The sequence below is a fragment of the Pelophylax lessonae genome (genome assembly GCF_965119305.1).
Source record: "Pelophylax lessonae genome assembly, chromosome: 4".
Taxonomy (NCBI): domain Eukaryota; kingdom Metazoa; phylum Chordata; class Amphibia; order Anura; family Ranidae; genus Pelophylax; species Pelophylax lessonae.
The window spans coordinates 605,487,486-605,512,958 of NC_138771.1; the positions used below are offsets into that span (position 1 = coordinate 605,487,486).

A 25,473-nucleotide genomic window follows, 5' to 3' on the forward strand; every position below is an offset into this window, starting at 1 on the left:
AGGCAGACAAAGACCAGAACCACTCTGTCCGCCTCTGTGATATAGGATATAGAAATGATGAGCATATGTCACTTCAGGCGCCATTTTTTAAAAACAGAAAGCATTTGGTCACACCAATCTTGGTGTGATCAAGTGCTTTTAAGAGCAGAGGAGGGATCTGGGTTCTTATTGACCCCAGATCTCTCCATAAAGAGTACCTGTCACTGCCTAATGGATGTTTACATTCCTTGTGACAGCAATAAAAGAGATAAAAACATTTTTTTTTTAAAAGCGACAGTGTAAATATAAAAAACTAAAACTAAATAAATAATAAGAAAACATTTTTTTAAATAGTCGTCTATGGATAGTAAAATTTACGTTGTTTGTTGCTGCTCAATTTTACAGCATGACATGTTTGATATCTATTCACTGTGTTTACATCTTTTTTTCTTTACCAAAAAATTGGGTTATGTATTGTGTTTTATTTTTTGCATTAAAATTCAAAAAAGTGTATTTTTTCCCCAAAAAATTGTGTGTAAAAAACTGCTGCGCAAATACCGTGTGACATAAAAAATTTCAACACCCACTAATTTATTCTCTAGGGAGTCGGTTTTAAAAATATATAATGTTTGGGGGTTCTAAAAAAAAGTTAAGTTGCCATAAAGCCCCTTTCGTTTTTTAAAAGCCCCAGACCTTCCTAAAGCAACTTTGCATAAAAACAAAAAAAAAACAAAAAACAACCCTTTATATTTTTTCATCCTGGAAAAAAAAAATTCCTATCAGGACAAGTAGATTATCACGGTGGACAAGTAGATTGGGACCCCGATTTAGTTCCTTGGACAAGTGTTTTTTTTTTTTTTTTTTTTTAATTCCACACGACTGGTAGAAAGAGTGCTTTTGATTTCCATGCCCTGTCAACATATTTCCCTACCTCTGGCTCCTGGCACTGGCAACACATCCTCAGTGGTTGGAGAAACGGGTTCTGTCAAATTGCAAGGTGTGTTCAGAAGAGCTACCTACTGGCTGGCTCTACCTTGGTGTCACCTATTGAAGTGACCATATAAAGCACTGCTGAAGCTGGGCTTGGGTGCCAGGAACCAAAGTTGCCATGGAGGTGTAAATGTGAGCATAAGGTTAGACCTTATGTCCACTTTAAAAGGATTTATTACTCACGGACACAGTGGAGCTTGGGGTATTTGTTCCATATCCTGATGATGGAAGGGAGGCGAGGGACCAGCGGCGGCCATCTGTCCTGCTAAAAAAAAGTAAGAGCTTTACCCATGTATTCCTGAGAGACAGCATGCCTAGAGCATATTAGGAGACATGATGCTTAATTATAGAAAAAGAAATAAACATAGCCACCAGAACTTAAAGCTGAACTCCAGGTAAACAGCTAAACACAGAACTGAAATGCATATACATGAACTGTACCAATGGATTTAAAATTCTGTTCATCCCTGCCAGACAGCATAGTCAGGTTGGTGACCTAAATGTTCCTCTCTTATCAAAGCCCAGCTATTTTATACCTCTTTATATTCCCTCAATGTTATGATTTATGACTGAATTGTGCATTGAAATATCTTGAAATACCCCCTTATCTGTAAAAATGCTGCTTACTACTCTTCCTCTCCAGTGCTCTGTGGCAGCATTGTTGAGTACCATCCTCACCCCCCAGTACAAGTGTCCTCATCAAGACTTGTATTGCAGAGAAGGAGAAGGGTCATGTATTTACATGTATTTAAGGAGAAGGGCCTTTACTATGCCAATGTCACAAAAAAGACCAGTGAGGCATGTCAAGGTATTGTTGGCATATTGTAACTGGGTTTTTTTGTGGCATTGGTGCAGTAAAGGCTTCTTTCTGGCAACTCGACCATGCAGCTCAATTTTGTTCACGTATCATCATATTGTGCTCCTTAAAAACAACCATACCATCTTTTTCCAGAGAAGCCTGTATTTCTCCTGAGGTAACCTGTGGGTTTTTCTTTGTATCCTGAATAATTATTTTGGCAGTTGCGGCTGCAATCTTTCTTGGTCTACCTGACCTTGGTTTGGTATCAATAGATTCCTGAATTTCCCACTTCTCAATAAGTGACTGAACAGTACTGACTGGCATATTTAAGGCTTTGGATATTTTTTTATATCCTTTTACATCTTTATAAAGGCCCATTACCTTGTTATGCAGGTCTTTGGACAGTTCTTTTCTAGGAATGGGCCGAACACCCCCCCCCACTTCTGTTCGCGCCAGAACTCTCAAACATTGCAAAAGTTCGGACCCGAAACCGTGAACCCCATTGAAGTCTATGGGACCTGAATTTGAAAAAATCTAAAATCCCCATTTTGAAGGCTTATTTGCAACCTATTGGCCAAAAAAAATGGAATGGGGGCCCAAGTACTGCCCTAGGGGACATGTACCAATATAAAAAACACTTTTAAAAAAAGATTGTTTTTAAAGGAGTAGTGATTTTAATGATGCCTAAAGTGAAACAATAAAAATAAAAAATTTCCCATATAGTGCCTGGGGGGTCCCCTTAGTTAGCCTGTAAAGTAGCACATTTGTACCATGTATAGAACCTGCTGCAGCAAAACTGACATATAAATATATATATAAAAAGAAAAAAATGACATTAAATTGACGGCAATACAATACAATTGCCGGAAATACAAAAATGTAAAAAAAAAAAACGCGTGGGGGTCCTCCCCAATCCATACCAAGCCCTTTGGGTCTGGTATGGGTTTTAAAGGGAACCCCACACCAAAATAAAAAAACAAAAAGGCGTGGGGTCTCCCCCAAAATCTATACCAGACCCTTATCCGAGCATGCAGCCCAGCAGGTCAGGAAAGGGGGGGTGGGAAGAGCGAGCCCCCCCTGCTGAACCATACCAGGCCACATTCCCCTTAACATGGGGGATGCTTTGGGGCAGGGGGAACTTTTGCTTGGCCCGAACTGTTTGCCTAACTCTATTCTTTTCTGCTCCCCATGGCTCAGTATCTAGCCTGCTCAGTGCATCCACATAAGAGCTAACAAACTCATTGACAATTTATACACTGACCCTATGTGTGTCACCTTGTGCGTCTGTACCAGGGCCAAACATACCAGGGGATGAAAATTTTGCTCAGGGCCATTTAGGTGATTTCTGTTATCATTATGATTTAAAAAGGAGCCAAACAACTATGTGATAATGAATGGCTTCATATGATCACTAATAAAAGTAAATTTTTTGCCATGATCAGTCATATTTTCAATATCAATGTCAAAACTTCACAAATTCTGCCAGGGCGTGCAAACTTTTGAGCACAACTGTACAAATGGATTCACATATTTAAAGGAGATATATTTAAAATAAATTATTTTGTGCTGTTTTACCTAACACATAACTGGATTCAATGGGAATATTTTATTGTCTGCTGGAGTTAAGTGTTATAACAAATCCTTACCTCAAAACAACCTGCCTGCACATTACCCCCTGGGGCTGCTGTGAGCTTTCCTGTGCATGACTGCCAATTACAGTAAAAATAGTGTGTGATTGATTTCGACAACCAGTTTGTCTTGTGCACAAAGAGCTGTTATGCGTACAGATCGCCGTTGGAAAGTGTGAGAAGCCATAAAGATACAGCAAAGTAAAAAGAAGTAGAAAAAAGTGAACAGTAATCAGTCTAAATAAAAGCATTTCCATGGTTTGTAATCACAGGGTTGCCCCTTGAAACTGTTTAGGCAACACACTGTGCAAAGCAATAGAATTTTGAATGGACCCTAGTGCTTTCCTTCCCTTTCTCAGTGAGAGTGCTGCTGGGCAGTGTGGTCAGCTCAGTACAGGAAGTTAGGAGCTGTTTGCATTTTCTGGCAGGATCATCAGGTATGTTTCAGTACTTGCAGCAGTAGTAAAGAGACAAAACAGGGAAATGTGTATGTTCTGAGCACTATGAGAACTACACAGATATTGAGTAATAGTGAACAGACATGTAAGGGTTTTTCACAGATTTGTTACAAGCTGGATTCAATACACAGTTCTTTTCTTCCCTGGGATACTGGTAAGTGGAACTCGTAAAAGCTCCTCCTACTTCCCTTTAGCCTTGGCCACATGTTTGAAAACCTAGGCACTTAGTCATGTGATCTTAAAGGGTAGGGCTGCCGAATCTGAACTTGTATCCAAAAGGAGAGTTAATATGCTTAGGCCTACATGTGGTCAGCACTGAAAGGAGTTTTTTCCCATATTCGTTACCAACTGGACTATATACAGAATTATTTTCCTCCCGGGGATACTGGAAACATGGTAAGTAGAACATGTAAAAGCTCCTCCTACTTCCCTTTAGCCTTGGACACATGTTTGTTAGACTAGGCACTTAGTCATGTGATCCTAAAAAGTAGGGCAGCCAAATCTGAACTCCGAAACATGGCGAGTAGAACTCGTAAAAGCTCCTACTTCTTCTCTTTAGCCTAGGCACTTAGCCATGTGATCTTAAAGGGTAGGGTTGCCAAATCTGTATCCAGTTCTTTTCTTCCCTGGGAAACTGGTAAGTGGAACTCATAAAAGCTCCTCCTACTTCCCTTTAGCCTTGGCTACATTTTTGAAAGCCTAGGCACTTAGTCATGTCATCTTAAAGGGTAGGGCTGCCGAATCTGAACTCGTATCCATAAGTAGAGTTCCTATGCTTAGGCCTACATGTGGTCAGCACTAAAGGGAGGTTTTATATTTGTTACCAACTGGACTATATACAGAATTCTTTTCCTCCCGGGGATACTGGAAACATGGTAAGTGGAACACGTAAAAGCTCCTCCTACTTCCCTTTAGCCTTGGCCACATGTTTAGTAGACTCTGCGCTTAGTCATGTAATCCTAAAAAGTAGGGCAGCCAAATCTGAACTCCGAAACATGGTAAGGAGAACTCATAAAAGCTCATCCTTCTTCTCTTTAGCCTAGGCACTTGGTCATGTGATCTTAAAGGGTAGGGTTGCCAAATCTGAAATCTGCTCATACCCATAAGTAGAGATCATATGCTTAGGTCTCTATACATGTGGTCAGCACTGAAAGGAGGCTTTTCCCCATATTTGTTACCAGCTGGACTATATACAGAATTATTTTCCTCCCTGGGATACCGGAAACATGGTAAGTAGAACACGTAAAAGCTCCTCCTACTTCCCTATAGCCTTGGCCATGTGTTTGGTAGACTAGGCACTTAGTCATGTGATCTTAAAAAGTAGGGCAGCCAAATCTGAACTCCGAAACATGGTAAGGAGAACTCATAAAAGCTCCTCCTTCTTCTCTTTAGCCTAGGCACTTGGTCATGTGATCTTAAAGGGTAGGGTTGCCAAATCTGAACTCTGCTCATACCCATAACTAGAGTTCATATGCTTAGGTCTCTATACATAAATTGCACTATTTCTCTTTCAAAAAGTGTTTCCCAGTGCTAAACCTTTCATCCAATTTCTAAATTGCTGCATTTTTTTATTTCAAAAGCCAGTAAAAAGGCATAGGTGTATCAACGGATGGATGAAAAACGAACGAATGGTCCATATGTGTGAAAGGGGCCTAAGTCTTCCTTAACCGCTTGCCGACTGCCCGCCGCAGATATACTGCGGTAGGCTGGCTAGGCTGCTCGAATCACTGTAGCTGTACAGTGATCTGCGGGAGCGACCCCCCATTCGCCAGCGGGAAAGCTGAATCACGGGGGCCGGTCGTGGCTGCGATTGCCGCTAGGCACTCGCGATCGCTCCCCATGGAGAGAGAACGGCCGTCTGCTGTTGTAAACACAGCAGACCATTGTTCTCTCTGCTATCAACAAAGAGCTCCTGTGTTCCTCCTATTTATGAATACAGGTCTCTGTGTGGATGTCACAAGCCCATCCCCCTCACAGTCAGAAAACACCCCTTAGGGACACATTTAACCCTTTGTATATTTTTAGCACTGATTACTGTAGTAATGTCACTGGTTCCCCCCCCCCCCCCACTTAGCAGTGTAAAAAAAGTAATAGAGCCCCATATTTATTTTTGCATATCCATTGCAGTAATAAATCATGTTCAGCAAAACTGCCTGATTATCCGCAGTGACTAGGCTACATGTTCAAATCTAGAACTTTTTACTATTGTTGTTTTTAATGTATATATGTAAAGCCAAAACTTTTTTTTTTTTTGAACAAACTGAATGGTAAACCCCTTTCAGTTTTTTTGCCATCTGTTTCCCAGTGGAGAGACTCCCCTTCGCTTCCTGTCCCATAGACACACAGGAAGTTATTAGAAATCTCTCCAAAGTAAGGCAAATGCCCTCTTAGACAGCGGTCACCATTGGAAGATTTTCTCTCTATTCCTGTACTGGGGATGACTCAAAATGATGACTTCTTCCCCCACATCCCCCCAACAGCCCAACAGGGACACAAGATAGCAATAAAAACCTGATAGGGGTTCTATCCCCACCCCCCCCCCCCCAAAAAAAAATATGTTTTACAAAATTAAAAAAAATTGGCCTTTGCATACGCTTTACCTATTGTTCAGTGACACGTTGTTCATTTTGAATATTTGTAAACCTAACTTACCTTTTTCAGTTTTTCCTGTATTGTCAGAAAAAAAATTATCAAAGTGATTTTTCAGTTTTATTTTTGTTACTGTTGTTCTAATTGTTTATGGCCTTTTTAACACTAAACATAAGCCAAATAGGTTTTGTTTTTAGCCTTTGCAATGTATTGCCCAGGGGAACAAGTGCTGCAATGTGTTGACGTGGAATCAATTTTAAACACTACCAGTGAATCAATTTTAAACACAACTATTTTTGTTCTATGCCTTTTAAATAAGTGTTTTTGTCTTTCTCTTATATGTTAGTTGTTTACAGCTTAGAGTGAATTAAATCTTATGGTTGGTGATGCCTAGACCTTGCCTTATATGAACCTTTGTATTAAGCTCTGCAATGTTGGACATTAACATTTCATGAAGATCATCATTTCTAGCTGAAACGTCTCACAACAATCACCATAAAATTGTCGAAGGAAAAGTTCCATAAGCCGCACATTATGAAGCAGATCCATGTGCATGTAGTGAGATGAATGGCAGCCTCCTCCCGGACTCCAGCCAGGCCACATCCCCAATGCGTTTCGCTCAACCCCTTGGAGCTTACATCATGGGGATTATGGGTTCCTCATGAGTAAGCACCAAGGGGCGGAGTGAAACGTCTTGGAGGTGTGGCCTGGCTGGAGTTCGGGAGGAGGCTGCCATTCATCCCACTTCATGCTTCATGATGTGCAGCTTATGGATTTTTTCGTTTGACATTGCCGCAGCTTGGACCTAAGACAAGCTCCTTGTCCCAGACGGCACTCACAGCAGTATAGTTGGACTTTACTTCTCTACCTAATCGGCACCTAAATTTTGTCTTTTTGTATCACAATCCAAAAAAATTTCCTGATCATACATTTTTAAATTTCCCTTTTACTGTTCCAGTAGTACCCTTGTAATAGTCAGTTTCAGGGTAAAGTATAATTCCAGGCTAAACCTAACAGATCCTATAAAATACCTTCCCCACCTCTCCTAAAACTTATGCTAACTAAGTTGCGTAAGAAAGATGTATATACAGTATCTCACAAAAGTGAGTACACCCCATATTTGTAAATATTTTATTATATCTTTTCATGTGACAACACTGAAGAAACTTTGCTACACTTTACACTTTGCTACAATGTAAAGTAGTGAGTGTACAGCTTGTATAACAGTGTAAATTAGCTGTCCCCTCAAAATAACTCAACACACAGTCATTATTGTCTAAACTGCTGGCAACAAAAGTGAGTACACCCCTAAGTGAAAATGTCCAAATTGGGCACAAAGTGTCAATTATTTTCCAGCACTTAACCCTCTTGGGCATGGAGTTCACCAGAGCTTCACAGGTTGCCACTGGAGTCCTCTTCCACTCCTCTGTGACGACATCATGGAGCTGGTGGATGTTATGGCGCTTTTCCACTGCATGGAACCATACTGGTTCGGCACGCTTTTGTGCTTTTCCACTGCGGTACCGCATGGTATAGGGTCGGAACGGTTCGGTACGGTACGGTATAGGTTTGCTTTTCCACTGCATGGAACCGAACGGTACGGTACGGTACCGCTCTGAAAAAACAGTACCTACTCGATTGTGGTTCCAACAGGTACCAAACTGGTACCATATCCCACAATCCTTTGCATGCAGTCACTACTAGCCACTGATTGGTCAGAGAATCACACCCACCCCAGTTGTTATCCCACCTACTTAACTTTAGTACTACTTTAGTGGAAAAGCAAACCTATACCGTACCGTACCGAACCGTTCCGACACTATACCATGCGGTACCGCAGTGGAAAAGCAAACCGGGCCAAGCAGGGCCGAGTAGAGCCGAGCCAGTACTAGCCGGTACTTGCAGTGGAAAAGTGCCTTTAGAGACCTTTCACTCCTTCACCTTCTGTTTGAGGATGCCCCACAGATGCTCAATAGGGTTTAGGTCTGGAGACATGCTTGGCCAGTCCATCACCTTTACCCTCAGCTTGGAGGTGTGTTTGGGGGTCATTATCATGTTGGAATACTGCCCTGCGGCCCAGTCTCCAAAGGGAGGGGATCATGCTCTGCTTCAGTATGTCACAGTACATGTTGGCATTCATGGTTCCCTCAATGAATTGTAGCTTCCCAGTGATGGCAGCACTCATGCAGCCCCAAACCATGACACTCCCACCACCATGCTTGACTGTATGCAAGACACACTTGTCTTTGTACTCCTCACCTGGTTGCCACCACACACGCTTGACACATCTGAACTAAAAAAGTTTATCTTGGTCTCATCAGACCACAGGACACGGTTCCAGTAATCCATGTCCTTAGTCTGCTTGACTCACTACTTTACATTGTAGCAAAGTGTCATTTCTTCAGTGTTGTCACATGAAAATATATATAAATATAAAAAATATATATATATATTTATATTATATATATATAAAATATAAAATATAAAATATTTACAAAAATGTGAGGGGTGTACTCACTTTTGTGAGATACTGTGCTTACCTCCTAAGAAGAATTGTCTCATTAGGACTGGTGCTGTTGTTTTGCAGTTGTCACATTATCAGACACTTTATTGGGATTTCAGCCTTATATTTTTTTGACTCTAATTTTCACTCATGTTTTTTTGATTTAAACGATTTATATATAATTTTTGAAGTGCTGCACTTTTTATTTTGTATATATTCACTATAGTTATAATGAATGCAAAGAAAAATTCAACAGCATAATGCTGAAGTATATATATATATATATTACGCGCATTTATTGTGAATATTTACTCAGTATCCAAATGGAGTTCATGGACTCCAGACCATGGCTGTCTTTGAGTTCTTGGCTTGCTTGGTACATTAGTGTTTTTTCCTGCTTTTATAAGCCAGCTGCAAAAAGGTGGATGTGAATGTTATATTACCTGCGTGATGATGCAAAGGAGAAATGCGCAGCGGCACTAGGAGAGAAATTTCGAGGACTGTCCATAGGGCTTCCCCCTAAATGTAAAAAAAGGCAAAGAGGGTTAAAGTAAATAAATGAAGGCCTCATACACACAGGCTTGTGAAAATAAACTGCATTTTTCTGCCAGAATTTGGCAGAAAAAATGCCCCTAATACTGTATATTACGGTATATATAATATATGTGCGTGATTATGCATGTATTTACGCATGTTTATGCACATATGGTGTTTGAGCATAAAGGCATTCTACTGGCCAGAATGTTACGTTATTCTGGTTATTGGTATACATTTATACCCATACACACGTGTTTATGAGCATTTAGACTCGCTTACATGCAAACGCATGTTTTTTCTTCTCAAAAGTTCCTCTCAGAACGCACCTTTGGTGTATATTTTTTCAGCCTGTACGTTCTCCTATTCAAATACACCTGTAAACGCCTATGTGTGCATGGCCACAAAGGCTAACATAGAGCTGCTTTTACAAGCATAAAGGAAAAACCCTGAACGTCTGTATAAGTGGTGTTTTTTAAGCTCCATGTGCATGAGGCCTAACAGTAACAAAAGAAAGACTGTTGCAGTATTTACAATGGCCGCCAGTGCTGGGACAAGGTCCTCTGGCACCCATGGTCCTCAACACCCTTAATTCAGTGCTACAAATCTAAAATGATATAAAAAATAAAAACCTAGGGAAAGGAAATGAGGAATAATAAATTATATTAGGGGTTAACCCTTTCCCACAGCTCTTCCCCCAGCCTGCCTTTTCACGCACATGAACTTTACTTGCATTCCAGTCTTAGTCCATAAGGTTCAATATGGAGTTGGCCCACCCTTTGCAGCTATAACAGCTTCAACTCTTCTGGGAAGGCTGTCCACAAGGTTTAGGAGTGTCTATGGGAATGTTTTACCATTCTACCAGAAGCGCATTTGTGAGGTCAGGCGCTGATGTTAAACGAGAAGGCCTGGCTCGCAGTCTTTGCTCTAATTCATCCCAAAGGTGTTCTATTGGGTTAAGATCAGGACTCTGTGCAGGCCAGTCAAGTACCTCCACCCCAAACTTGCTCATCTATGTCTTTTTACCTAAGATTAATTAGCTCATCTTTTTCCCTTCCCTGATTCCTTCTTTTCCCCCTTATCAACATATAAAATAATACAATAATACAATATAATACAATAAAAAAACAATACAATTTTTAAATAAAACTTTCCTTTTTTATCTTATACCTTACATCCTGCGTTAGTAATCCACTCTAATGGAAGCAGTGGGCTGGCTCTTGGGAGTGGTTATGCAAATATCATAATGCCTTGATGGGTAAATGTCAATCTGGAGGAGTGAGCGTTCCTAGACAGCAGCGCCATCTTAAGAGCATTAAAGGGCCCTGGGCAATGCAGTGCACTGGGGCCCTGCCTACACAATCACCCATGAGAATAAGAATGCAAATTATCGATAAGGCGATGTTTATTGGTACAGCAGTGCCAGGCTTCCAAGTTTGGCAGCTGGGTCCGGTGAACACACACACACTGATGGAAGTCAGACTCGACTGCCCTGTGTGTGCCTGTTCCCGTGGAGGTGGACAGGCATTCCTGCAGTTGTGGGCTTCCCCTCCACGGGCCAAGTGGCCTGACAGCAGCGCAGGGCCGACAGGCCCTTGCCACCTGCTAAGTTCGGCGGCGGGATGCAAACGGATTTGTATTCTGTCTCTTACTGTGGAAATTTACCCACCAGTGGTGGCTGGTCATATGAGGGGCAGGGGCGCGGCCCCCCCTATCCATGCATCCGGCCCCCTAATCTACATGCAGGGCGCAGGACGCATGGAGTTCAATGGGGCTTTTTTCTTTTTAGCCACGTGATTAGAGACAGAGGCTCTCACAGGCTAAAAAAAAGGGTGGGCTCAGGGCACAGAGCAGTGCGCCAAGAGCCCACCCAGTTGTGTGACAATAGCAACGGAAATTTCGCTATTGTCACACGGATCTGCCTCCTGGCCAATCAGGAAGCGGGTTTTGAGACCCATTTCCCGATTGGCCGAAAGGAGAAGCCATGCCATCGGGCATGGAGGAAGAGGGAGGAGACGCAGAAGACGGGGAAGAAGTGAGCGGGGGGGGGGGTCCTGTCTGTCCTCTCCTTTCCTCTCCTGTCTCCCCTGTCTCCCTGTGGTCGGGGGGGTGTATGGTGTGCGGCCTGGTGTGGTCCCTGGGGGGGGTGTATGGTGCGGCCAGTCTGCCCCCCCCCCCCCACTGGCCCATGGAGCACCAGCTGCCACTGTTACCCACCATTGAAATAATAGGCGGATCATTTCATTGTCAGTGGTACAAAATCAGCAGGGGATCAAATACTTTTTCCCCCTCACTGTAGCGTCTTTGGAGGGGTGAGCATATTTGTTTGTCTGAGTGGAGACACATGGTGCATCTAACAGAAGGAGTGTCGTTGGGTGGCATGAGCACTTTTATGTGTATCGGTGCAAGATATTGTGAAGAATCACTATTACAGGATTTTTTTTTTTTTTTATTATTCGTTCACTGTTTATGGACGTATTATGGCACATTTTAACTGTTTGCTGAAGTTTGTTGCATGATTTCTCACTTATAGCGCTGCACTGATTAAGACTGAAGGGAAGGCTGGAGTGTGTCTGTAATTGCCCTGTATTTCCCAAGAGCTTACCTATGTGCCCTGGCAGAGGAGAATGTGGCCGGGGAAGCGTCGGAGAGCTGCTGCTTGTCAGGATCAGGCTCTTCCTGTTGCTGCTTCTGCAACTGCAAGACAGAAAGACAAGAGACAGATATGAATAATGCATGTCATCTAGGGGAACAGGTACACTTTATTTTGTACAGGAAGAGAGACCGCATCTGATGGACAAACACTGCCTGGAGATCAGCGCAGACAGTGAGTCTGGAATCCAAGACAAGACGGCTCAGCTGGCAGATAATAGAGGCAGCGTGACACCTCTGGGGAGAGCCTGTACATGTACACACACACACACATGTGCTACACCGAACATACAACTCCAGACAGACGCTCCTGAATAATAGATGATGTATGTGCTGCCTACCTACTCTATTACGCTTGACATACTTTCTCTAATAGAGTGTCAGCTCTGAAGAACAAGATCTGATAAGCTCTATCACTTGACTTCCCCATATTGTTATCTTTTTATTCTGTTTTGGGAATTATTTTTATTTGTCTATTTTATATAGTAAAGCACAAATATTTTACATTCCTGCATTCAATGCATGATATCCCATTTATTTCCATGTGGCTAGTTCACACCTATGCATGGCAGACTGGCTTTGTGTATAATTTAATTATATGCTATGCTAATTATCAAGCAATGCCACTAAAATGAATGATAACCGCACAAAAATCCACATATCATTCCATTTTATACGTATTTAAAGGGTAACTCCACCTTTGTGGGAAAAAAAAGCAAATAAAAAAAAATAATATAGTGTATACAATTGCTATACAAGTCATATTATAATTAAATCACCAATAAATCACTAAAAAGATGTTCCCCTAGAATGCTTTATTGTGCGTGCAGCTGGTCTTTGGATGCAGCCTCTGCACTAGTGGGAGAGAACTCTGGTCATCATCATTATTGGTGTCATTAACATTTTCAATTAGCGGCCAGTTCAGAGGTTGTGCGACTTACACAAAGAAATTTTACCCATAGAGGTGTCTGCAAATTCCCTCTTCTACTCTACATGGTGTGGCACAAAATGCGCACACATTGCCTACTAAACAGACACGTATCTCTCTTTCTTCCCCTATGGAACAACTTAGACCTTCTGGAATTCCCATTTTTAAAGGAGAAGTACAGCCAAAGCTTGTTTAGCTGTACTTCTCCTGTGGATCACAAGAGTGCAGTTCGTTCTGCACTCCCGTGACACGTTCTCAGTTCAAACCTGCTATCGGCTGACATCACAGAGGCGGTCCAGGCTCAGGCAAGATTGTGACAATGAAGTCGGGATCCGCCCACATGCCTGGACTGGCACCCAACTCTGCCTCTTAGTGAGCCGCTGAGAGCCTGAGTAGGCTGCTCCCGCCCCCTCCACAGCCCAGTGCTCCAGTGAGTGAAGGGGGAGCTGAGGAAACAGTGGTGACTGACAGTCACCAGCTCTCTGCTCACAGAACACTGAGAACTGAGCGATCAGCAGTGTTTAATCGCTCAATTCTCACTCTTAGAGTCGGCGGGGACCAGATGCTGCATCCACCTAGGTAAGTATGATTCTGAAAGAAAAACCAACCCCATACTTCTCTTTAAAGCGGTGGCAATTGAAATTGTACATTGTATCTATTCTTGTAGCATTTTCTCAGAAGTTCCTGGGGAAATACCTTGAATATGCTTCCTGGGTATCCTAACCCAGGTAAAAATGCAATTTCTACGTTATACAATTTCTTCAGACAGCCGCTGGCCTACTCCTCTTCAGAGGCTGGTCTTAGCAAACAGACCGAATTTTGGGTTGATGCTCTTTTACAATTACTGTGTTTGTCTTGGGGCATGAAGAAGGCCAATGATGCTTGGGCTTTGTCATCACTCTTGTATATCTCCGCATCGCTCCTATCTTATTGGTTTAAGCTCCTCTTCTTGCTGCTTGGAATGTGGACAACTAGATGCGGACTTGTTCCACACTTTTTGGGTGTACCCCAGGTTTAAATGTTTTTGGAATGCAATAGTAATTTATGGTACCACACAAGTAGTAAATGACCTACCTCTAACCCCGGAGTGGATGCTTTTAGGCCTACTCAATTACCCGATCCTTAAAATCTCAAGGGGTTATTATCATAAACCTTGTAGCACAAAAAAAAATGTATTTAAGTGGATCTACCCAGAATCCCCCCCACTATCGCTTTATTTAGAGATAATTTATCCTACATCTTTTGTATGGAATGGGTGAAGGCCTACTTGCAAAAGGAATTATGGTTTTGAAATTCCTTTGATGTTTGGAAGTTTTTCATCTAAACCTTTCCTGTAAAAACCCAACAATAAATAGTGTAATGCTTCTAATATACTCAATGGTATTAACTTAGACTCTTAACTAATGATCCTCCAGTTGACATTCTACCTCCCACTTAAATTGAATCACACTTATTAATCTTATAACTGAGGCCTATTGCCCTTCCTTTTGCCCATTACCTAATAGCCCAATCGTCATCCATCGAAGTGTCTCCAAATGTTCATCTTTAGACCCAGCATTGTTAGCTTGCACTCAACCTGTACTACCACACTTTACATTTCTGTGCTTCTCCTTGCAATGCAAGCGGATCATTGCTGGAGGGAGGGACAAGCAGGGAGCTGTACATAGCTTCCTTAAAACATCACAGCACCCTGCCTCAGTACTCCTCTGAAGAGCCAAGTTTTTAACTCCTATGCCCTGTCAATACAAGTCCTCCCCCCAGACTTAGTTGGGACCATGCACAACACAATAAATGCATGTGGTGCAACAGATCTAGGCTTGAAAATTTTTATCCTTCAAAGTGTGCAGATATTTTCTAAGATATGAATGGGTCTGTTTTAACTAGAAACAAGGGGAGAAAAAACTTCCAGCGAGCATGCACTGCGTCGTTTTGTCAGTCAATAAGAAGTTGGAGATGTTTCCTGGCCGTGCACAGTAAAGAGCATAAAGAAGTGGATTTCACAGTCTGTTGTTCCTTGTCAGGGATCTAACCTGCCACAGAAAAACATAAATGTACTGATAGATTCTTGTAAAAGTGTGCCCGATCCAGAAAAGGCAAGGTTACAGTATGTGCAAATGAGTGTGGACAAGGAGCAGTATGTGCAAGAGAGGAATCCAAACTGTATGTGCAGGATAGGAGTGCTGAGGGTCTGACTAATCAGAATGTGTAAGAGAGGAGTGTGGAGGGTATGACAGTGAGCAGAAAAGGAGGGCAGAGGGTATTATAGTGGGCAGTATGTGCAGGAGAGGTGTGTAGAGGGTATGACAGAGGGCACTATATACAGGAGAGGAGTGTGGAGGGTATGACAGTGGGCACTATGTACCAGAGAGGAGTGTGGAGGGTATGACAGAGGGCACTATGTACAGAAGAGGAGTATGGAGGGAATGACAGTGGGCAGTATGTGCAGGAGAGGTGTGTGGAGGGTATGACAGGGGGCAGTATATGCAGAAGAGGAGCATGGAGCGTATGACAGAGGGTAGTATATGCAGGGGGGGAATGTAAATGGTATGACATAGGGAAGTATATGCAAGAAGAGTGTGGAGGATATGACATAGAGCAGTATATGCAGGAGAGAAGTGTGGAGGGTATGACAAAGGGCACTATGGCCAGGAGAGGGGTGTGGAGGGTGTGACAGTAGGCACTATGTACAGCAGAGGAGTGTGGAGGGTATGTCAGAGGGCACTATGGCCAGGAGAGGAGTGTGGAGGGTATGACGGAGGGCACTATGGCAAGGAGAGGAGTGTGGAGGGTATGACAGTGGGCACTACGTACAGGAGAGGAGTGTGGAGAGTATGTCAGTGGGCATTGTATGCAGGAGAGGAATGCGGAGGGTATGACAGTGGGCAGTAAGTACAGGAGAGGAGTTTAAAGGGTAGCGCAGTGGGTAGTATATACAGGAGAGGAGTTTGAAGGGTATGAAAAAAGGCAGTATATGCAGGAGAGCAGTGTGGAGGGTATGACAGTGGGAAACATGTACAGGAGAAGAGTGGGGAGGGTATGACAGAGGGTACTATGGCCAGGAGAGGAGTGTGGAGGGTATGACAGTGGGCACTATGTACAGGAGAGGAGTGTGGAGAGTATGTCAGTTGGCATTGTATGCAGGAGAGGAATGTAGAGGGTATGACAGTGGGCAGTATATGCAGAAGAGAAGTGTAGAGGGTAGTACAGTGGGCAGTATATATTCAAACCTACACTGATGTCTGAAACAACATAGCTCACTACATACAACAAATCAGTGACAACACAATTTGTTTTAATGCATGAATTGCACTGAATGAGCCCCTACCAACCAGAAATGACTTAGGAAAGGTGGCAGGATGGGTAATAAACCCCTTTAGGCAATGCATGTTTATTGGCTGCAATGAAAGGGCGCTAGATATCACAATAATCAGAGGCGCTAAGGGTCCTTGATTATAGATATAGCATGTAGAAGGAAGGACCTATGGACTATCAAGAGCAGCAACTGTGACTTCTATTCCTGGACCACCACTACATGGCACATTGATGTTTTATTGGATCACTTTGATCATGAATAAAACAATGCTAATGTAAAGCTCAGTATTTAACCCAGACTATTAAAGAGAAGTTGAAACTGTACATGCCATTTTTAGTAAAGGCCCACCACACCCTACCCAGCATCTAGGGTTAACAAAAGCAGACCTCAAATCAGATGTTCCATTTCAGCAGCCCCATACCGCAAACCTCCCGCATTGCTTATATCTTTATATCTCTGAGCCGGCTCAGCTTGGATTTGCACCGGTGCTAGCCTGCAGCAGAGACTTTTAATGGGCTGCCTGTGCATTAGCTTATAGACGATCAGGCATCCCTATTTCCACCATGAAATCTTAAAAAACTGATCAAAAGAAATATGATTGTATTCATGAACAAAGTATTTAAATGCTGCTGACCAATGCAAACCATCTGTTAACTTTCCACCCTGGCCAATCCACTCAGTTTGATTGAAATTGGGTCTAAATTGACTGGAAGAGAAGTTATGGCTATTTGTTTTTTCTCCAGATTTGATGATTTTGATGAAATAACATATTTTTTTTTAAAAAAAGAGTGTATGGCCACTATTAAAGGGTTGGTTCAACCAGCCTTATACTTCATCTGTAGGTTGATCCTGGTTGGCTAAAGCCTAGCACACATGCAACGATTATCGGCCAACCGGTCGTCCGTCTTTTGTCCAGAGTGGTGTTTTGTTGGTTGGAATGTGCATAGACTGCACACGAATTTTCTCGCCCGACAAAATTCTACTTCAGAAGTGATGTCATGTGTTGGTTTGCTTTCTTTGTGTTCTTTCTTCTCTGAGCATGTCCAGACTTGCTCATTAGATTTTTCCCTGTCAAAATCTGTACTGACTGCACGAAAATCGGCCGTGTTTTGACGGCGGACAAAAATTTTATAGCCTGCACACCAGATTTTTTTCGGCCGAAAAGTCGGTTGTCGGAAGCATCATACTAACAAGCCGAAAATCGGCAGATCGGTCGTCGGACGAAAATTCCCTGCCGAATTTCGACGCGTGTGTACGGGGCTTAAGTCATCATCCAGCTACTTTTGTCTAGGATTCTCCAACTGCAAGATTTCCCGGCCATAATTACCCTCTTATGTTCCTGCACACCTGGGAGTTTTATGTGTTTCTGCCCACCATTGTGTGTTCCAGTGCCTCCTGTTTCATTCTCCATAATATAAAATAAATAAAAGCTTAGCACCAAGATCTCACCAACTGAGCTCCTTAAGATATGTGAAGTTTCTGGTTGGTTTAGCTTTTCAACATCCACCAAATTTTTAATATCATTACAGCTGCACTGACCCTTTAATCCATGTTCCCATTTGATTTTAGATGCAAAGTTTCAAAGGAAAACTAACTTTTCGGGTCTGGAGAAAGAAAAAAAGCCTGACTTGACAACAAACTAGCCATTGCATACAATACAGATCCATCAAGCATCAAATCTTGAGTACTCCCTTAAGTACAGCAACTTGTGCATGGCTGCTATAAAGGGAATCTCAGCATTCACTCAGAGTATTGCTGAAGTTCCCTTCCAAAATAAAAGATCTGCACAGCCTGTTTATATTAAACCTGTCATACCTGGTGTTGGAGGATTCTGCATAGCAACCAGTTCAATAACGAGCAATCATTTTTGTAGAGCAGGATAGAGATGATGTTTCATAGCTTGCTTTGGCAAATAACCTTTCTTCCATTTGCTCCAATTTTCCATGCAAATTATGCCCACTGAATTAAAAAAAAAAAAAAAGATGCCTCCTGCTCTGTGGTGCCCTAGGCATCTGTCTCATCTGCATACATTATATATGCAGGGCTGAATTCATTGTGTTAAACTCTGCAGGCTAAAATCCCATTTTCCAAGATACAGAGCCTGTTCTTTAGGCTGGCCTTAGATGGGGCATTGTTCTCAGGGAGGTGTCTGATGGAGAACTTTAATATTCACTACTCCTCAGAGACAACAGGGAAAGGTTAGCTAGTTCACCAAGTTGGAAACCAGCTGCTAGTAGTAATAAGACTTTTGGTCTCTTAAGGAGTTATTTTTGCTCCCAAGGTGAACCCATAAACAGTGCGTTCCTCATGTGAACATTGTATTAGGGACAATTATTGTCAAAAATATATTAGGTCATTTTTCCATTGCAGACAGGCATGCTTTAGCTACTCAAAGGCAAGAAGTAGCAGTTGATAGATTCAGCTATGTCTAGCTAATTAGGCAAGTCTCCTGTCTACAGGCCCCACATAAGAATGTCAGCCAACCTTTTCCAGGAGGAAGTATTGATCAAGTTAGGGAACGTGTCCTTATCTCTAGTCTACCTCCCGGTGATAAGTGGTGCTGACAGTATTTACCAGTGCAATGACTAAACAGGATTGCTCAGCCAAGCTGACTGTCCCTGTTTTGGGGCGCATAGCCTGTTCCCCATCACACATGCCCATGTAGGTCTATCTGCATGTCCTTGTAGGTCTATCTTGATGCCTTCATCACACATGCCCTTGTAGGTCCAACTTGATGTCCTCATCACACATGCCCTCATAGGTTTATCCTTATGCCCTCATCACAAATGCCCTCGTTGGTCTATCTTTATGCCCTCAAATGTATTTTCATGCCCTCAAGACACATGCCCTTGTAGGTCTATCTTCATACCCTCATCAAACATGCCCTTGTAGGTCTATCTTCATACCCTCATCACAAATGCAATTTAAGGTCTATCTTTACGTCCTCATAGGTATACATGCCCTCATAGGTATCTTCGTGCCCTCATCACACAAGCACTCGTAGGTCTATCCTCATGCCCTCATCACACATGCCCTCATAGGTATCTTCATGCCCTTGTCACACATGCACTCGTAGGTCTATTTTAATGCTCTTATCACAATGCCCTTGTAGGTCTATCTTCATACCCTCATCACACATGCCCTCATAGGTCTCTCTTCATTCCTTCATCACACATGCCCTTATAAGTCTATCCTCATGCCCTCATCACACATGCCCTCGTAGGTCTATCCTAATACCCTCATCACACATGCCCTTGAAGATCTGTCTTCATGCCCTCATCACACATGCCCTCATTGGTATATTCATGCTCTTGTCACACATGCACTCGTAGGTCTATTTTAATGCTCTTATCACAATCTCCTTGTAGGTCTATCTTCATACCCTCATCACACATGCCCTCATAGGTCTCTCTTCATTCCTTCATCACACATGCCTTTATAAGTCTATCTTCATGCCCTCATCACACATGCCCTCGTAGGTCTATCCTAATACCTTCATCACACATGCCCTTGAAGATCTGTCTTCATGCCCTCATCACACATGCCCTTATATTTCTACCTTATGCCCTCATCACACATGACCTTATAGTTCTATCTTCATGCCCTCATCACACATGCCCTTGTAGGTCCTCTTTTTATTTATGCCTTCACAGGCTCTTAAATAATCAATTTTCCCAGCGGTGGAAATAATAATGATCATCTTACTAAATGGGAAACTGTATTCTACTTGCTCTGGAGGAGCCAAGGAAAAGAGATGAAATAAATAGGCCAAGCTATAGATAGACGGGATAGATAATTAGACAGGTAAATAGAAAAGGAATATGTGGAGCTGGAAAAGAAGATAGATAGATAGATAGATAGATAGATAGATAGATAGATAGATAGATAGATAGATAGATAGATAGATAGATAGATAGATAGATAGATAGATAGATAGATAGATAGATAGATAGATAGATAGATAGATAGAATAAGATCATACGGCAATGTCATAACTCACCTGCTCACAGACAACATACGCTGCAGCTAATAAAACTAAATCCCCATATTTGGGAGGTACACATAGCAGACCTTAATCTCCCTTTAAAATCCCATCTTGCCTGCCCTTCTCTAAAAGCAGCAATGTTACCTCTTGGTGCGCCTGAACATGGCTGGAGGGGGTAGGTGACCTCGACCAGGTGAGCAGGGGGGCTGTCAGTGATGAATTGGTTGTCAGAAGGTGATCAGAGAAACTCCCGGAAAGACATGGTCATTAGCGGAGACTGGAAAGGGACCAGTTGGGTGTTGTTGAAAGAGGATGACAGGACAAAATAGAGGAACCACAGCAGAGGTGAGATGGGAAGAGAGTGTTGAAGGTTAGAGAGCAAGACAATAGAGGAGGTAGAGAAGAGAGGGATCGAGGGACAAAGATTGGATAGAGAGAGACAAAGATAGATGGACAAAGAAAATGGGACAGAAGAAGGAGCCAGGCTAAGCTGTGATGTATAGGTAGACAGCGGAGAAGGTGACAAGGAATGAGCGATGGAGAGAGGGAGGGCAGCTGGAGGAGGGATTGGTAAAAAGAGAGAGAAAGAAAAGGAGGGGAAGACAAAGGCAGAGCTTGGGAGACAGTAGAGGGAAAGATGCTGAAGATCCAGGGGGAGAAGAGACGGGGAAGGATGACAAGGATATTATGAGGGGAAAGGAAGCAGCTAAAAGAACTGCAGACAGGAGGGGGCGAGCAGACAGAGAGATTGAACCAGTGAGAGACTGCAGCTGTGTCCTTTACTGCTCAGCATGAGTGTGCATCTGCCTGTGTGTGTGACACGTCAACTACACGTGTGTTGATGACGATAACTGGCTATGTCATGCCTGTAGGGTAGCACGCATCCATAGGTGTGCAGATGTGTGTCAATGCACATGTACATTAAGATGCCCAGAAAGCATTAGGTAACTGTCATCCAATCATGCCGGTTTTGGCAGAATCAGGTGATAATCAGGCGGCCTACGGGTACTGTCAGCAGACAACCCCAGGAAATAGATCCTGGGGATAACAGACTATGGCACATATCCCCAAATCCATCTCTACACATGACACACTGTATCCACACAGTGATATATCAACCTGTGTTCATGATCAGCTATGAACCCCTTCCATCTAGACATAAGCCATGTATCCCCATATCCATCTCTGAGCCATGTAATTCCCATATCTGTATCTAAACTTCATAAACTTTGTATACTATATCTGCTGTAGATATAAGGTATGCACACCTTTATATACATCTCTAGACTGTAAGTCTCCCAAAATCCAACTCTAGACACTGCAAGATTTGTTCCCCATTTCCACCTTCTAGATATAATACGCTTTCTATGCTTTATTCAACTCTAGCCTAGAAAAGCTTAGTGCCCCATATCCATCTTTATACACAGAAAGGTCTATATTTCAAATATGCATCTCTCTGCTTCATAAGCTTTGAGTACACCATATCTACTTTAGATGTGATAAGCTCTGTACAGCCATATCTATTTCTAAACACAATAAAAGCTCCTTATCCTAATATCTACCTCTAGAAACAAATTTATTTATCTCTAGATATGATAAGCTCTGTACCCCATATCCACATCTAGATGATTAGCTCCAAATACTATAGCCACCTCTAGATATGATAAGCTCTGCACCCTATACCCACCTCTAGACATGATACACTCTGCACCCTATATCCAACTCTAGACATGTTAGTTTATGTACCCTATATCTACTTCTAGATATGATTAGCTCTGCATCCTTTATCCACCTCTAGACATGATAGGTTATGTACCCTATATCTACTTCTAGATATGATTAGCTCTGCATCCTTTATCCACCTATAGACATGATAGGTTATGTACCCTATATCTACTTCTAGATATGATAAGCTCTGCACCCTATATCGACCTCTAGACATGATAGGTTATGTACCCTATATCCACCTCTAGACATGATAGGTTATGTACCCTATAGACATGATAGGTTATGTGCCCTATATCCACCTCTAGCTTCTCACTTCCTTTTGACTCCCTCTGTTTGTAAGCATGGGTCGTATAAAAGTCGAACGTTTGTAACTCAGGGACTGCCTGTACTCTGTATTTACCTCTATACATAATAAGTTCTGTACCCTATATCCACCTCTAGACATTTTAAGACATAATATTCCCATTTATACAGTATACTCTTGGCATTATAGGATCTAGACGCTAGATCTAGATGCAATAAGTTCCAAATTTCATATCCACCTCTAGACATAGTAAGCTCTCTATACCCCATATCCCCCTCTAGACATGATAAGACATGATATGCCTATATATACTCTTGACATTATAGGCACTGCACGCTTACAGTATATCTATCTCTAGATACAATAAATTCCAAATCCTCATATCCACCTCTAGACATAGTAGTCTCTGTAGCCCATATCCACCTCTAGACATAGTAGTCTCTGTACCCCATATCCACCTCTAGACATAGTAATCTCTGTACCCCATATCCACCTCTAGACATACCGTAGTAGTCTCTGTGGCCCATATCCACTTCTAGACATAATATGTTCTGTAGTTTATATATACTCTAGACATTATAGGCTCTGCACCCTCATATCTATTTCTAGACACACTAAGCTCTCTATCTCTATATCTACTGTAATTCTAGACATGATAAGTTCTGTACCCTATATCTAGACATGGCAATCTCTGTATTTTATATATACTCTACATACTCTACACATTATAAGCTTTGCACGAACAAAGCCATCTCTAGACTCAATAAACCCAGTTCCACACATCCTCTAACCTGTATACTGATATCCCATATGGTATATCCCATATATCCCACATACACCTTAAGATCTGTTCTCCATAGATATAATAAACTTGATATTCCCATCAGGGCAAGTGAGAAGGCAGTGCAGCCACCCCCCCCCCCTGTACTGGGCCTGGACCCTATCAGTTCAAAAGGGGGGCCCAAGCACCTGAGAAGGTTGTCCAGCTGTACTGTCTTATTGCAGACACCAATCCTCTTCTGCCTCCCCCTGCAGTGCTGCCAGCCTCTCATCCTCTACCTCCCTCTGCATTGCAGGAGGATTGGTTCTAGTACATGTGCCCCTTCCATCTGCTGTCTGGGCCCCCCTGTGTGCCACTTTCCCACCAGCAGCACTGCCATCTTCCTGTTTTTCCTGAGAGCAGCTGCTGCGCCTGTGGGCACACAGGGGAATGTTTCAGGATGGAGAGCAGAGAAAGGGGCTGGTAAATCCCTTCCTTTCCTGAATGAACACAGCAAGCGATCAGTACTGATCGCTCCTGTGTCCATTAATCACGGAAGTATTGTAAACTGTGTTCACTATGCTTCAGTTTGTGAATGAGCAGGAAGCCTCAGAGCACTCCCTATTCATTCATCTGTGCAGTTGAGGCTACAGAGAAGGGGACTGATAAATTTATGTCCTCAGTCACTTTCGGCTGGGGAGGGGGGGGGGTGGGGTCTGTCAGGTAGGCTGTATGGGGCCCAGTGATTTTTAACAACAACCCTGATTCCCATATTCACCTGTAGACAAGATAGGCTATGTTCCCTATACTCCATCTATTCTGGATAGTATAAGCTCCGCATTCCATATCCATATTCAAACACAATGAGCTCTTAATCCTCTTATTTAATTCTAGACATGATAATCTCTGTACCCTATGTATATCTCTAGACATGATAAGCTCTGTAACCTTTAAACACCTATAGACATGATAAGCTCTTTATTATATGTACTGTACGTTACACCTCTAGACACGATTAGCTCTGCACCCTATATCCACCTCTAGACATAATAAGCTCTGCACCCTATAGCCACTTCTAGACATAAACTCTGCACCCTATATCCACTTCTAGACAGGGGAGGACTGGGCCAGGGGGCAGGGGGGCAATTGCCCCCTGGGCCGCTCTGATTCCGTGTAAAAAGGCTGCACCGCCCAGGGCCCCCCCCCCCCAGCATGGTGTAAACTGTGTTTGAGCAGAGGCCTGTTTATTGCCCCACTGGAGACTCTCCTCCCCCGGCCAGCCCCAACCAAGCTGTCCCAGCTCCCCCCCCAACTGCCCCCTGCTGGGAAGGTTGGGAACCGGGATTCAGCCGGTGAGTTGAGAGTAACGGGAGTGGAGCTTCAGCCTGGAATGAAGGTCAGGAGGAGGACAGAAAGAGGGAGTGTGAGGGGGGCAGAGTCGCTGCACCATGGGCCTCTGGTTTGTACTTTCCCCCTGGGCTGAAAGTTGCCAGTCTGCCCCTGTTTCTAGACATGTTAAGCTATGCATCCTATTATTGCTTCTAGACATAATAAACTTTGCACCACATATCCACCTCTAGACATTGAAGAGCCCCTGCCCTGAGCTGGCTACACTTAGGTGTGGCTAGGGAGAAGATAAATATTTAGGAGGATCTGAGCAGATCTCTCACCCCCAGACCCCCCCCCCGGGCTTTCCTCTGGGAGGGGGCCCTCTGTGCTTGTGTTCCAGGAAACTACTGCTACTAGGCCTGAAGGAAGACTTGTTTGAAGGAGATTGGCCTGTGGAAGCTAGGCTAGAGAGGTTGGTGCCTTTAACCTGTAGCTACAGGTGTAGAAGTACTTCATGAGGACACCAGAGGTTGCTGCATAAGGACTGTGACTGCTCTCATAGGGTCTTAGATATACTGGCTGTCCCCTCTTCTTTAGCATTATTTTTGAGGCTGCTACTATAGGGCCTAATACTGCTGGAAAAATATTGTTCAGAAAGCTGTCCTCCAAGATCTGTAAGTGCCTTTAGGTATCCTGCATCCTTAACCCTCTACCCTGAATTTGTTCAAGACCTGCAATAACTCTTCAAAAGACACCCCTAGACTGAGCCTGAATTTGTCGGTGTACTTCTGGAACTAAAAAAACAGGCAAGAAGCCTCTGGACAGGTGAGGGGCAATTCATTTCTTTCCAGTGGCCCCTTCGGGGGTTATCACTACATGATGATAAGCTCTGTACCCTATATCTACCTCTAGACATAATAAACGCTATACCTTATATCCACCTCTAGACATGATAAGCTGTATACCCCATATCCACCTCTAAATATGATGAACT

At 43.0% G+C, this 25,473-nt stretch overlaps 1 protein-coding gene across 3 annotated transcripts in view; it reads right to left on the reverse strand.

Moving 5' to 3' along the window:
• Positions 1-25,473, reverse strand: part of MAST1 (microtubule associated serine/threonine kinase 1) — a 128,744-nt gene that overhangs the window by 61,631 nt on the left and 41,640 nt on the right. The window contains exons 1-4 of one of the 3 annotated variants that reach the window (XM_082252630.1): positions 20,503-21,180; positions 12,086-12,177; positions 9,390-9,465; positions 1,153-1,234 (exon numbers count right to left, since the gene is read on the reverse strand). In XM_082252630.1, the coding sequence (XP_082108756.1) occupies positions 1,153-1,234; positions 9,390-9,465; positions 12,086-12,177; positions 20,503-20,522 (270 nt within the window). In that variant the 5' untranslated portion in view covers positions 20,523-21,180. Of the gene's footprint in view, positions 1-1,152; positions 1,235-9,389; positions 9,466-12,085; positions 12,178-20,502; positions 21,181-25,473 lie in introns of those variants that run through there. The other 2 variants (XM_082252629.1, XM_082252628.1) reach the window with 2 other exon arrangements.